The sequence below is a fragment of the Vipera ursinii genome (genome assembly GCF_947247035.1).
Source record: "Vipera ursinii genome assembly, contig: scaffold_351, whole genome shotgun sequence".
In the NCBI taxonomy this organism is placed as follows: Eukaryota; Metazoa; Chordata; class Lepidosauria; order Squamata; family Viperidae; genus Vipera; species Vipera ursinii.
In genome coordinates, this window is record NW_028148306.1 from 5,001 (window position 1) to 17,453 (window position 12,453).

A 12,453-nucleotide genomic window follows, 5' to 3' on the forward strand; every position below is an offset into this window, starting at 1 on the left:
GAGAACTACCAGCTGGTCTCCTCGCTGGGTAAAGCCCCTCGCGACGGGGGGGGGTTTCGACGGGGGGGGGCACCTCGGAGGTCATCTAGTCCGACCCTCTGCCCGAGCGGGGGACCCTGACAGAATCGCAGAGCTGGGAGGCACCTCGGAGGTCATCTAGTCCGACCCCTTGCTCAAGACAGAGACCCTTCCAAAAATTGTAGAATGGTAGGGTTGGAAGGGACCTCAGAGGTCATCTAGTCCAACCGGGCTCCGGCAGGAGATCCGTACGGAATCGCACAGCTGGAAGGGACCTCGGAGGTCATCTAGTCCGACCCTCTGCCCGAGCGGGTGACCCTGACAGAATCACAGAGCTGGGAGGCACCTCGGAGGTCATCTAGTCCAACCCGCTGCCCGAGCGGGTGAGCCTGACAGAATCACAGAGCTGGGAGGCACCTCGGAGGTCATCTAGTCCGACCCTCTGCCCGAGCGGGTGACCCTGACAGAATCGCAGAGCTGGGAGGCCCCTCGGAGGTCATCTAGTCCAACCCGCTGCCCGAGCGGGGGACCCTGACAGAATCACAGAGCTGGAAGGCCCCTCGGAGGTCATCTAGTCCGACCCGCTGCCCGAGCGGGTGACCCTGACAGAATCACAGAGCTGGGAGGCCCCTCGGAGGTCATCTAGTCCGACCCCCTGCTCAAGACAGAAACCCTTCCAAAAATTGTAGAATGGTAGGGTTGGAAGGGACCTCAGAGGTCATCTAGTCCAACCGGGCTCCGGCAGGAGATCCGTACGGAATCGCACAGCTGGAAGGGACCTCGGAGGTCATCTAGTCCGGCCCGCTGCCCGAGCGGGTGAACCTGACAGAATCACAGAGCTGGGAGGCCCCTCGGAGGTCATCTAGTCCAACCCGCTGCCCGAGCGGGTGACCCTGACAGAATCACAGAGCTAGAAGGCATCTCGGAGGTCATCTAGTCTGACCCTCTGTCCGAGCAGGAGACCCTTACAGAATCACAGAGCTGGGAGGCACCTCGGAGGTCATCTACTCCGACCCCCTGCTCACGACAGGGACCCTTCCAAAAATCGTAGAATGGTAGGGTTGGAAGGGACCTCAGAGGTCATCCAGTCCAACCGGGCTCCGGCAGGAGACCCATACGGAATCGCACAGCTGGAAGGCACCTCGGAGGTCATCTAGTCTGACCCGCCCCCCCCCAGCTCCAGCAGGAGACCCTTACGGAATCATGGACCGAGTTGGGAGCTCGGAGGTCATTCAGTCTGACTCCCCAGCTCCGGCAGGTGACCATTACAGAGCTGGACGGGACCTCGGAGGTCATCTAGTCCAGCCTCCCTCGCCCCGCTCGAGCAGGAGAACCTACACCGTCTCAGACCAGTGACTGCCCGGCCCTCTTCTTAAAAAAAACCTCCCGGGATGGAGCGCCCACGATTTCTGGTGGTGGCAAGCTGTTCCACCGGTTCATTTGTCCTCACTGTCGGGAAATTCCTCCTTAATTACAGGCTGCTTCTCTCTCTGATCCGTCTCCAACCGTCCTTTCTCGTCCTGCCCTCTGGTGCTTTGGAGAATTAAGTTGACAAAACCCCCCCCCCAACCTCTTCTTCGGGGCAGCCCCCCCTCCCCGAATACTGGAAGAACCGCTATCGGGTGTCTCCCCTATTTCTTCTTTCCTTTAGACGAGCCAAAGCCAAGTCCCGCAGCCGTTCTTCGTCCGTTTTAGCCTCCAGGCCTGGGATCCTCCTGGTTGCTTCTTCTCTGAATTTACTTTTTTTGTGTGTGTGTGATACGGGGGACCAAAATTGGCTGCGCTACTCCAGGTGTGGCCTTACCAAGGCTTTCCAAAGCGGGAGGAAGACTGCGCGCCCTCGTCGCTTCGGCGCCTCACTTTACGCAAGCCCGGGTCGTATTAGCTTTCCCGGTAAAGGGTGTATACAAAAACACGTTCCGTCACGTTTATTTTAATACATATATGGGGCAGGGGGTGGGTGGGGGGGGGAAGTCAGGAACCCGAGAAGCCCGCGCGGGAGGTAAAAAGCAAATATAATAATAATAATAATAATAATAATAATAATAATAATAATAATAATAATATAATGATAATATAATGATAATTAATAATAATAATAATATAATGATAATGATAATAATAATAATATAATAATAATAATAATAATAATAATAATAATAATAATAATAATAATAATAATTTTATTGATATACCGCCCTTCTCCCGAAGGACTCAGGGCAGATATATCAAAAATAGAAAAATACAAAAGTTAAAAGAAAATTAAACATATGCCCAGCTAAAAACAGTAAATACAGATATTAAAAGTGACATAAAAACCCAACCCATCCTCCTTCAGGCCAGGCCAAATAATAATAATAATAATAATAATAATAATAATAATAATAATAATAATAATAATAATAATAATAATAATAATAATATAATAATAATAATAATAACAACAACAACAACAACAACAACAATAATAACAACAACAACAATAATAACAATAATAATAATTTTATTTATATACCGCCCTTCTCCCGAAGGACTCAGGGCGGTGAACAGGGCAGATATATCAAAAATAGAAAAATACAAAAGTTAAAAGAAAATTAAACATATGCCCAGCTAAAAACAGTAAATACAGATATTAAAAGTGACATAAAAACCCAACCCATCCCCCTTCAGGCCAGGCTGAATAATATAGTAATAATAATAATAATAATAATAATAATAATAATAATAATAATAATAATAATAATAATAATAATAATATAATAATAATAATAATAATAATAATAATAATAATAATAATAATAATTTAATTTCTATACTGCCCTTCTCCCGTAGGACTCAGGGCGGTGTACAGGGCAATACAATAAAATACAACATACAAAAATTAAAAAAATATTAAATATTACAGCCCAATTCAATACAATTAATACAATAACATTAAAATACCCCTAAACCCATCAGACCAGGCCGGCTTGTTCAAATAAATATAAAGAAGAAGAAGAAGAAGAAGAAGAGGAGGAAGAAGAAGAAGAAGAAGAAGAAGAAGAAGAAGAAGAAGAAGAAGAAGAAGAAGAAGAAGAAGAAGAAGAAGAAGAAGAAGAAGAAGAAGAAGAAGTAGTAGTAGTAGTTGTTGGAAGGGACCTTGGAGGTCACCTAGTCCAACCCACTGCTCAGGCAAGAAACCCTATACCATTTCAGACAAATGGCTGTCCAGTCTCTTCATAATAATAATAAAGTTGGAACGGGCCTTGGAGGTCATCTAGTCCAACCCTATCCCGTTTCAGACGAATGGCTGTCCAGTTTCATCATCATCATCATCATCATCAATAATAAAGTTGGAAGGGACCTTGAAGGTCATCTAGTCCAACCCCCTGCTCAGGCAGGAAACCCTATACCGTTTCAGACAATTTTTAAGATTTTTTCCCCCTTTTCTGCAAGATACCGGTATTTCTCCTCCACCACCCCCCGTCCTGCGTTTGCCCAAGAAACTTTTCAGTTGAAGAAATAAACTGTACACCGCCCTGAGTCCTTCGGGAGAAGGGCGGTATAGAAATTCAATAAAATAAAATAAAATAAAATAAAATAAAATAAAATAAAATAAAATAAAATAAAATAAAATAAAATAAAATAAAATAAAATAAAATAAAATAAAATAAAATAATAAAATAAAATAAAATAAAATAAAATAAATAATAAAATAAAATAAAATAAAATAAAATAAAATAAAATAAATAAAATAAAATAATAAAATAAAATAAAATAAAATAAATAAAATAAAATAAAATAAATAAAATAAAATAAAATAAAATAATAAAATAAAATAAAATAAAATAAAATAAAATAAAATAAAATAAAATAATAAAATAATAAAATAATAAAATAAAATAATAAAATAAATTAAAATAAAATAATAAAATAAAATAAAATAATAAAATAAAATAATAAAATAAAATAAAATAAAATAATAAAATAAAATAAAATAAAATAAAATAAAATAAAATAATAAAATAAAATAGTCGGGAAGAAGTCGAGACGAGCACGTCAAAACCTTTAGGCAAAAAAAGGAAGCACGCCTGGGGAAGATTTTCACAAACGGACTTTGTCGAGGCAGCCCCCAAACGGGGAGGGGGCGGGTTTCCGGGGAAAAAAAAGGAGAGGGGGGGTCTTTTTGGCTGTCGCTTGCCCCCCCCGCCGCCGCCCACCAACACCTGTCTCTGCTTTTCTCCCTCCGCAGAATGCCTGCTGGCCATCCCTGAATTGCTCTCCCAGCTGGCACGAGGGGAAGTGCCCCGGATCGGGGCCGTGACATCGCCCCCGGAGCAGGACGGGGACGGTCCAGGTAAACGGGGCGGGGGGAAGTTCCAGGCAGGGCATTGGGTGGAGGGGGGGGGGAGGTCTCTGCAGTGATGGGATTCAAATACCGGAGCGACCGGTTCTCTTATTGGACGCAGGCCTGGGCCTCCGAGGCCTAGCACGGGCTTCCGGAAGTGGCATCCACGCACTTCCGGCGGGCCGTTCTAGGCCGGGGAGGCCTCCTGCAGGCCACCGAGGCCTAACTCGGGCTTCCGGAAATGGCATCCACGCACTTCCGGAAGGCCGTTCTAGGCCGGGGATCCTTCTTCCAGGCCTCCGAGGCCTAGCATGGGCTTCAGGAAGTGGCATCCACGGACTTCTGGCAGGTCGTTCTAGGCCGGGGAGACCTCCTCCAGCACGGGCTTCCGGAAGTGGCATCCACGCACTTCCGGCGGGCCATTCTAGGCTGGGGAGGCCTCCTCCGAGGCCTAGAACGGGCTTCCGGAAGTGGCATCCGCGCACTTCCGGCGGGCTGTTCTAGGCCGGGGAGGCCTCCTGCAGGCCTCCGAGTCCTAGCACGGGCTTCCAGAAGTGGCATCCACGCATTTCCGGCGGGTCGTTCTAGGCCGGGGAGGCCTCCTCCAGGCCTCCGAGGCCTAGCATGGGCTTCCGGAAGTGGCATCCACGCATTTCTGGCGGGTCGTTCTAGGCCAGGGAGGCCTCCTACGGTACGGGCTTCCGGAAGTGGCATCCACGCATTTCCGGCGGGTCGTTCTAGGCCGGGGAGGCCTCCTCCAGGCCTCCGAGGCCTAGCATGGGCTTCCGGAAGTGGCATCCACGCACTTCTGGCGGGCCGTTCTAGGCCGGGGAGGCCTCCAGGCGTCCGAGGCCTAGCACGGGCTTCCGGAAGTGGCATCCACGGATTTCCGGTGGGCCGTTCTAGGCCGGGAGGCCTCCTCCAGGCCTCCGAGGCCTAGCACGGACTTCTGGAAGGGTTTGATGGGATTCAAACACCTGAGCAACCGGTTCTTTTATTGGACGCAGGCCTGGGGCCTCCGAGGCCTAGCACGGGCCTTCCAGAAGTGGCATCCACGGATTTCCGGTGGGCCGTTCTAGGCCGGGCAGGCCGCCTCCAGGCCTCCGAGGCCTAGCACGGGCTTCCGGAAGTGGCATCCACCCAATTCCGGCGGGTCGTTCTAGGCCGGGGAGGCCTCCTCCAGGCCTCCGAGTCCTAGCATGGGCTTCCGGAAGTGGCATCCACGCACTTCTGGCGGGCCGTTCTAGGCCGGGGAGGCCTCCTCCAGGCGTCCGAGGCCTAGCACGGGCTTCCGGAAGTGGCATCCACGCACTTCCGGCGGGTCGTTCTAGGCCGGGGAGGCCTCCTCCAGGCCTCCGAGGCCTAGCATGGGCTTCCGGAAGTGGCATCCACGCATTTCCGGCGGGTCGTTCTAGGCCGGGGAGGCCTCCTCCAGGCCTCCGAGGCCTAGCATGGGCTTCCGGAAGTGGCATCCACGCACTTCTGGCGGGCCGTTCTAGGCCGGGGAGGCCTCCTCCAGGCGTCCGAGGCCTAGCACGGGCTTCCGGAAGTGGCATCCACGGATTTCCGGTGGGCCGTTCTAGGCCGGGAGGCCTCCTCCAGGCCTCCGAGGCCTAGCACGGACTTCTGGAAGGGTTTGATGGGATTCAAACACCTGAGCAACCGGTTCTCTTATTGGACGCAGGCCTGGGGCCTCCGAGGCCTAGCACGGGCCTTCCGGAAGTGGCATCCACGGATTTCCGTTTGGCCGTTCTAGGCCGGGCAGGCCGCCTCCAGGCCTCCGAGGCCTAGCACGGGCTTCCGGAAGTGGCATCCACGCACTTCCGGCGGGCCGTTCTAGGCCGGGGAGTCCTCCTCCAGGCGTCCGAGGCCTAGTACGGACTTCCGGAAGGGTTTGATGGGATTCAAATACCTGAGCAACTGGTTCTCTTATTGGACGTAGGCCTGGGCCTCTGAGGCCTAGAACGGACTTCCACAAGTGGCATCCACACACTTCCGGCAGGCTGTTCTAGGCTGGGGAGACTTCCTCCAGGCGTCCCGAGGCCTAGCACGGACTTCCGGTAGTGGCATCCACGCATTTCCGGCGGGCCGTTCTAGGCCGGGGAGGCCTCCTCCAGGCCTCCGAGGCCTAGCACGAGCTTCCGGGAGTGGCATCCACGCGCTTCTGGCAGGCCGTTCTAGGCCGGGGAGGCTTCCTCCAGGCATCCCGAGGCCTAGCACGGACTTCCGGAAGTGGCATCCATGCACTTCTGCTAGGGCCTTTGTAATCCTGGGAGGCCGCCTCCAGGCTTCCGAGGCCTAGAAAGAACTTCCGGAAGTGGCATCCCCGCACTTCTGCTGGGCCGTTCTAGGCCTGGGAGGCCTCTTCCAGGCCTCCCAGGCCTAGAAGGGACTTCCAGAAGCAAGTGTGCATTCAGCCGGTTCACTGAAGTCGGCGAAATTTAAGCTTCCGGTTCTGCCGAAACCGGTGCGAACCGGCTGAATCCCACCACTGGGTCTCAGTGATTCGGCACGGGCTCAGGGTGTCGGGGAATTTCTTCCCGGGACAGGAAGAGGCAAAGATGAGGTTTGCTAGAGGTTCGTGGAGATGGGGGGTTTAGAAATATGGAATATAAATACGGAAGGAGGGAAGAAGGAAGGAAAGAGAAGGAAAAGCAAAAGAAAAGGAAAAGAAAAGACAGAAAAGAAGGAAGGAAGGAAAGAGAAAGAATAGAGAAAAAAGAAAGAAGAAAGGAAGGAAAAAAGAAAGAATATTTTTTATTTTTTTTATTTTATTTTAATTCCATTTATATCCCGCCCTTCTCCGAAGACTCAGGGCGGCTTACCAGCTTAGCAGTATAGAAAAGAATAGAAAAAAGACAGAAGGAAAAAAAGAAGAAAAAAGGAAAGAAAATAAGAGAGGAAGGAAAAAAGAAAGGGAAAAGAAAAGATGGAAGGGAGGGAAAGAATTGAGAGAAAAAGAAAAAAGAAGGGAAAAATAGAAAAAAGGAAGGCAGGAGAAAAAAATCAAGAGAAAAAGAAAAGACAGGAAGGAAAGAAAATAGAAAGGGAAGGAAGGAAGGAAATGAAAAGATGAAGGAGAAAGAAAGAGAAGAAAGGAAGGAAAAGGAAATGAAGGAAAAGAACGGAAAAAAGACGAAGGGAGGAAAGAAAGAGAAAAAAAAGAAAAGGCAAAGGAAGGAAAGAGAAAGAATGAGGAGAAGGAAAAAAAGGGGAAAAAAGACCGAAGGGATGAAAAAGAATCGAGAGAAAAAGAAAAGAGAAAAAAAGGAAGGGAAAGAAAATAGGAAGGAAGGAAGGAGAAAAAAAAATCGAGAAGAAAGGATGGAAAGAAAATAGGGAAGGAAGGGAAGAAAGAGAAAGAAACGACGAAGGAAGGAAGGAGAAAGAAAATAAAGAGAAAAGGAAGGAAGGAAAGAAAAAAGGAAGGAAAAGAAAATGGAAAAAGAAGGAAGGAAAGGGAGAAAGAAAGAAAGGGGAAAAGAAAGAAAGAAAAAGAGAAAAAGAAAGAGGAAGAAAGAAGAAAGAAAGAAAGAGAAAAAGAAAGGAAAGAAAGAAAGAAAAAGAAAGAAAGAGAAAGAGAAAAAGAAAGAAAGAAAGAAAAGAAAGAGAGAAAAAGGAAGGGAAAGAAAATAGAAGGAAGGAGAAAAAAAATCAAGAGGATGGAAAGAAAATAGGGAAGGAAGGAAAGAAAGGAAAAGACGAAGGAAGGAGAAAGAAAATAAAGAGAAAAGGAAGGAAAGAAAAAAGGAAGGAAAAGAAAATGGAAAAAGAAGGAAGGAAAGGGAGAAAGAAAGAAAGGGGAGAAGAAAGAATGAAAGAAAAAGAAAGAGAAAGAAAGAAAGAGAAAGAAAGAAAGAAAGAAAAAGAAAAAGAAAGAAAGAAAGAAAGAAAAGAAAGAAAAAGGAAGGGAAAGAAAATGGAAGGAAGGAGAAAAAAAATCAAGAGAAAAGGAAGGAAAGAAAGGAAAAGACGAAGGAAGGAGAAAGAAAATAAAGAGAAAAGGAAAGAAAGAAAAAAAGGAAGGAAAAGAAAATGGAAAAAGAAGGAAGGAAGGGAGAAAGAAAGAAAGGGGAAAAGAAAGAAAGAAAGAAAGAAAGAAAGAAAGAAAGAAAGAAAGAAAGAAAAAAAAATGCCATCAGGACTTTGTGGGTGAGGGGGTCCCCAAGGTCAGCAGGGGATGGAGTCTCTCTTTTGTGGTGCAAACCCACCCAGGAAGCAGCTCCAGAGGGAGGAAGTGTGTGGGGGGGAATCTCCAGCCAGGGAGGTGTGGGGGGGGGGTTTCCTGTGTCAGAGCTTCCCCAGATGTGCTGGCTTCAACACGCCCCCCCCCCTCCGGGCGTTGTGTGTCTCCTTGCAGCTGTGAGAGCGGAGCAGGAGGAGAAAACGACCGAGGGTCCGCAAGGGCTTTCCGAGCAGACGCCGAAGTCCCGCGCCGTCCCCCGTTCCTCGACGGTGGCGAAGAAGCCCAAGAGGCCGTTTTCAAAAGCCAGAGGAAGGGCGGCGACCCCTGCAGGGCAGGAAGGGGAGGGCAGCCCGGAGCGGAAGGCCGGCCCTCGGAAGCGGGAGAAGCCCTACAAGTGCCCCAAGTGCCGAAGAAGCTTCCTGGGACGCATCGCCTTGGCTGCCCACCGTCGTCTCCACGTCCGCAAGTGGGCCCGGCCCGGCCCCCCGGCGGCCGGAGGACGCTCCCCGCACGCCACCGATCTGGCTGGGCCCCAGGAGGGTGAGACGGGCCCCGGGGCCAGCCCCTTCCCCAGCAGCCAGGGGGAGGGCACGCTGCCTTTCTGGCCGGAAATGGCCTTGCACCAGCAGGGCCCACCGGCGGCCAGCTTCAACCCGTGGGCCCTCGGCTACGGGCCCCAGCCTCTGCCCGGCCACCAGGCGCCCGGCCTTCCAGGCAACGGGGAGTTTATCTGTGATCAATGCGGCTGGAGCTTCCACGGCTGGGAGGAGCTGGTCACCCACCAGATGGCCCACATGGCCGCCGAGGGGATCGCGGGCTCGGTGCCCAAGGCCGAGGCCTTGGCCCACCTGGCCACTGACCGGCCGTACGCCTGCGCGCAGTGCGGCAAGAGCTTCCGGCACAAGCCCAATCTGCTGGCCCACCGGCAGGTGCACACCGGCGAGCGGCGCTACCAGTGTCAGGAGTGTGGCAAGTCCTTCGGCAGCAAGGCGTACCTGGCCTCCCACCAGCACATCCACACCGGCGAGAAGCCGTACGTATGCGTCCAGTGCGGGAAGAGCTTTCGCCACAAGCCCAACCTCATCTCCCACCAGAAAATCCACTCGCGGGAGCCCCTGGCCCACGGCAGCCCCCACCCCCTCGAGGCCTTCAACGGGGAGCCGTTCCCCAGCCCGCAGCACCCGTCACCCGAATCTTTGGGCCTGGACCCCTTCCCGCACGCCCGGCCGGCTGCGGAGGCCTTCCTGCCCTGCATCCGGGGCACCACGCCGCTGCCTCAGCTGGCCGGCCTCCTTCCTCCGCCCTCACCCCAGCCAGTGGTGGACCGCCCCTTTGTTTGCCCGGTCTGCGCCAAGCAATTCCGCTGCAAGCCGTACCTGGTGGCCCACATCCGGATTCACACGGGGGAGAAGCCCTACGCCTGCAGCCGCTGCCCTAAGCGCTTCTCCCAGAAATCGAACCTGGTCTCGCACGAGCGCCTGCACACGGGCGAGAAGCCTTACGCCTGCCCGCTCTGTCCGCGGGTCTTCAGCCAAGGCTCCAACATGCGGGCGCATCAACGCAGCCACCGAAACATCGCCGGGGCTGAGATGGAAGGGGTCCTCCGCCCGGGATACCCAGCCCAACAGATCCAGCAGCCGAATTAGAGGAGGGGAAGGGGATCTCCCTGCTGCTGTGCGCCGCGTCTCTGCGTCTCTCTCCCCCCGCCCTCTACGTTTGCGCACAGGCCTCTCGAGCCGCGCAAGAGTCCTTCCTGCCTCCGAGGTGTGTCCCCGATGCCCTGGATGTTAGGTAGAAGATGCCTTTCTTTCTTGGGGTGGGCGAGAGGTACCCCAGCCCCTGGCACCTTGGCCCTGGGGTCCCTCGAGAGCCAGGGAGGGCCTGGCGAAGAGACGCGACAGCTTTGTAGGATTGAGCCGGCATCTGGAGAGACTCGGGAGTTCGGCCTCCGTGGTGGAGTGTGGGAATCCTCTGAATTACAGAAGCGACAAGAGTTGGGAGGGACCTCGGAGGTCTTCTAGTCCAAGCCCTGCTCAAGCAGAATGCCGGACCAATGGATGTCCTCAAGTTCTTGAAAAGCTCCCGAGAGGGAGCAAAATGGGGGAAGGGATGAGTGAGTATTCCATGGGATAAGCTCCAGAGATGGTGGGAAATTGGGATGAGCGCCTGTAGGAGGAATAGTTGCCCTCAGGGCCGGTTAGAGGGGCTACATACGAGGGGCAAAGAGTTGGCTTATCCCCCTCCCTCTCGACGTTAACCCTTGGCCAGTCTCCAAGGGCCGTCCCGTGGGGGAGAAGGAGCCTGGAAATGGAGGAGGAGGAGGAGGACAGGTTCTGTGAACGGTGCCTCCCGGTGCGGTGTGATCAGTACGGGGACCTCGGTTTCGCTACGGGACACTGTCGAACGTACGACTTAAAAAACGAAGAGCAGGACTTTCGTCCCTGCAAGGACAGAGGAGAGTCTCCGAGGATCAGAAGGCGGCCCCCCTCACGGAATCTTCTGGATCTCTCGGTGGTGGTGGAGGGGAGGGCTGCGTCCTAGTCCCTCCTTGGTCCACCTACCAGCCTGAACTGCACGTATGCAAAGCTATTTCGTTATTTATACGGAGCGTAGAATTTGGGTTCAAGGCTTGGGAGGAGAGGCTGGGGGTGTCCGGGTCCAATTCCCGACATTGGTCGACACTGACGGGCGTAGTAGCTCGGCTCCGGAAACTGGCCCATTCGTGTTTTCCACCGAGTTCCTACTGTATACTCTTTAAAAGAATGACAATAAAGCGGTAGATGTTACAATTTTTGAAAGGCCGGGCTGAGCTTGGTTCTTTCTAGTTGAGTTTGAGTTTGAGTTGAGTTTATAATTTAATTTAATTTAATATAGTATTAGTATAGTATAGTATAGTATAGTATAGTATAGTATAGTATAGTATAGTATAGTATTTTTTATTTTATTTAACATTATTTTATTTATTATTTTATTTATTATTTTATTTCATTTCAATTTTATTTCGTTTCATTCTATACTTTGATTTGATTTGATTTTTTTTATTTTAATATTTTTATTTATTTTACTTATTTGTATTTTATTATTTTATTCATTTTTTTTACAGGACTACCTATATTACTATACAATTTGATTACTATACTATGCTATGCTACGCTATTTAATATTTATTATTTAATTATTTTATTTTAACATTTTGATTTTATTTTTGATTTTATTTATTTTTATTTTATTTCATTTTGATTTTATTTTATTTTATATTTTATTTTATTTTAGTTTTTATTTTAATTTTATTATTTATTTTGTTTTACTCATTTGTATTTTGTTTGTATTTTATTATTTTATTCATTTTTTTACAAGACTACCTTTACTATATTATTATACTGCTAAGCTTGTAAGCCGCCCTGAGTCTTCGGAGAAGGGCGGGATATAAATGGATTTTTTTTTTAAAAAAAATTTGATTACTAATACTATACTATACTATTTAATATTTATTTAATTATTTTATTTAACATTTTTATTTTATTTCTATTTTATTTCAGTTTTATTTTATTTAGCTTATTTTATTCTATATTTTTATTTCATTTTATTTGTTATTTTATTTTTATTTGATTCTATTTTACTTTATTCTATTTTTGATTTTATTTTTAATTTTACTAGTTTATTTTCAATTTTATTTCTTATTATATTTTATTATTTTATTCTGTTTTATTTGATTCTATTTTCGATTTTATTTTTATTTATTTTTTTATTTTATTTATTTATTTTATTTTACTGGTTTGTATTTCATATGTATTTTATTATTTTATTCATTTTTTTACAGGACTACCTATATTATATTATTATACTAACACGATACGACACGATACGATAAAATAAAATACGATACTGTATTTTGCATTGCATTGCTTTCCACTACATTACA

At 48.5% G+C, this 12,453-nt stretch overlaps 2 protein-coding genes across 2 annotated transcripts in view; both read left to right on the forward strand.

Moving 5' to 3' along the window:
* The window catches only part of LOC310650610 (uncharacterized protein), a 12,063-nt gene extending 142 nt beyond the window's left edge, over nt 1-11,921 (forward strand). Inside the window, exons 1-3 of the mRNA XM_083380194.1 lie at nt 1-28; nt 4,250-4,354; nt 8,706-11,921. The exon at nt 1-28 is cut by the window's left edge and continues 142 nt beyond it. Of these exons, the coding sequence (XP_083236320.1) occupies nt 1-28; nt 4,250-4,354; nt 8,706-10,177 (1,605 nt within the window). The 3' untranslated portion in view covers nt 10,178-11,921. The remainder of the gene's footprint in view (nt 29-4,249; nt 4,355-8,705) is intronic.
* LOC310650611 (uncharacterized protein) lies at nt 4,587-5,962 on the forward strand (the record flags this gene model as incomplete). The annotated part of the gene is made up of 3 exons (XM_083380195.1): nt 4,587-4,613; nt 4,656-5,170; nt 5,425-5,962. 3 exons carry the CDS (start codon nt 4,587-4,589, stop codon nt 5,960-5,962), a joined length of 1,080 nt encoding a protein of 359 aa, XP_083236321.1.
* Nucleotides 11,922-12,453: the final 532 nt, after the last annotated feature.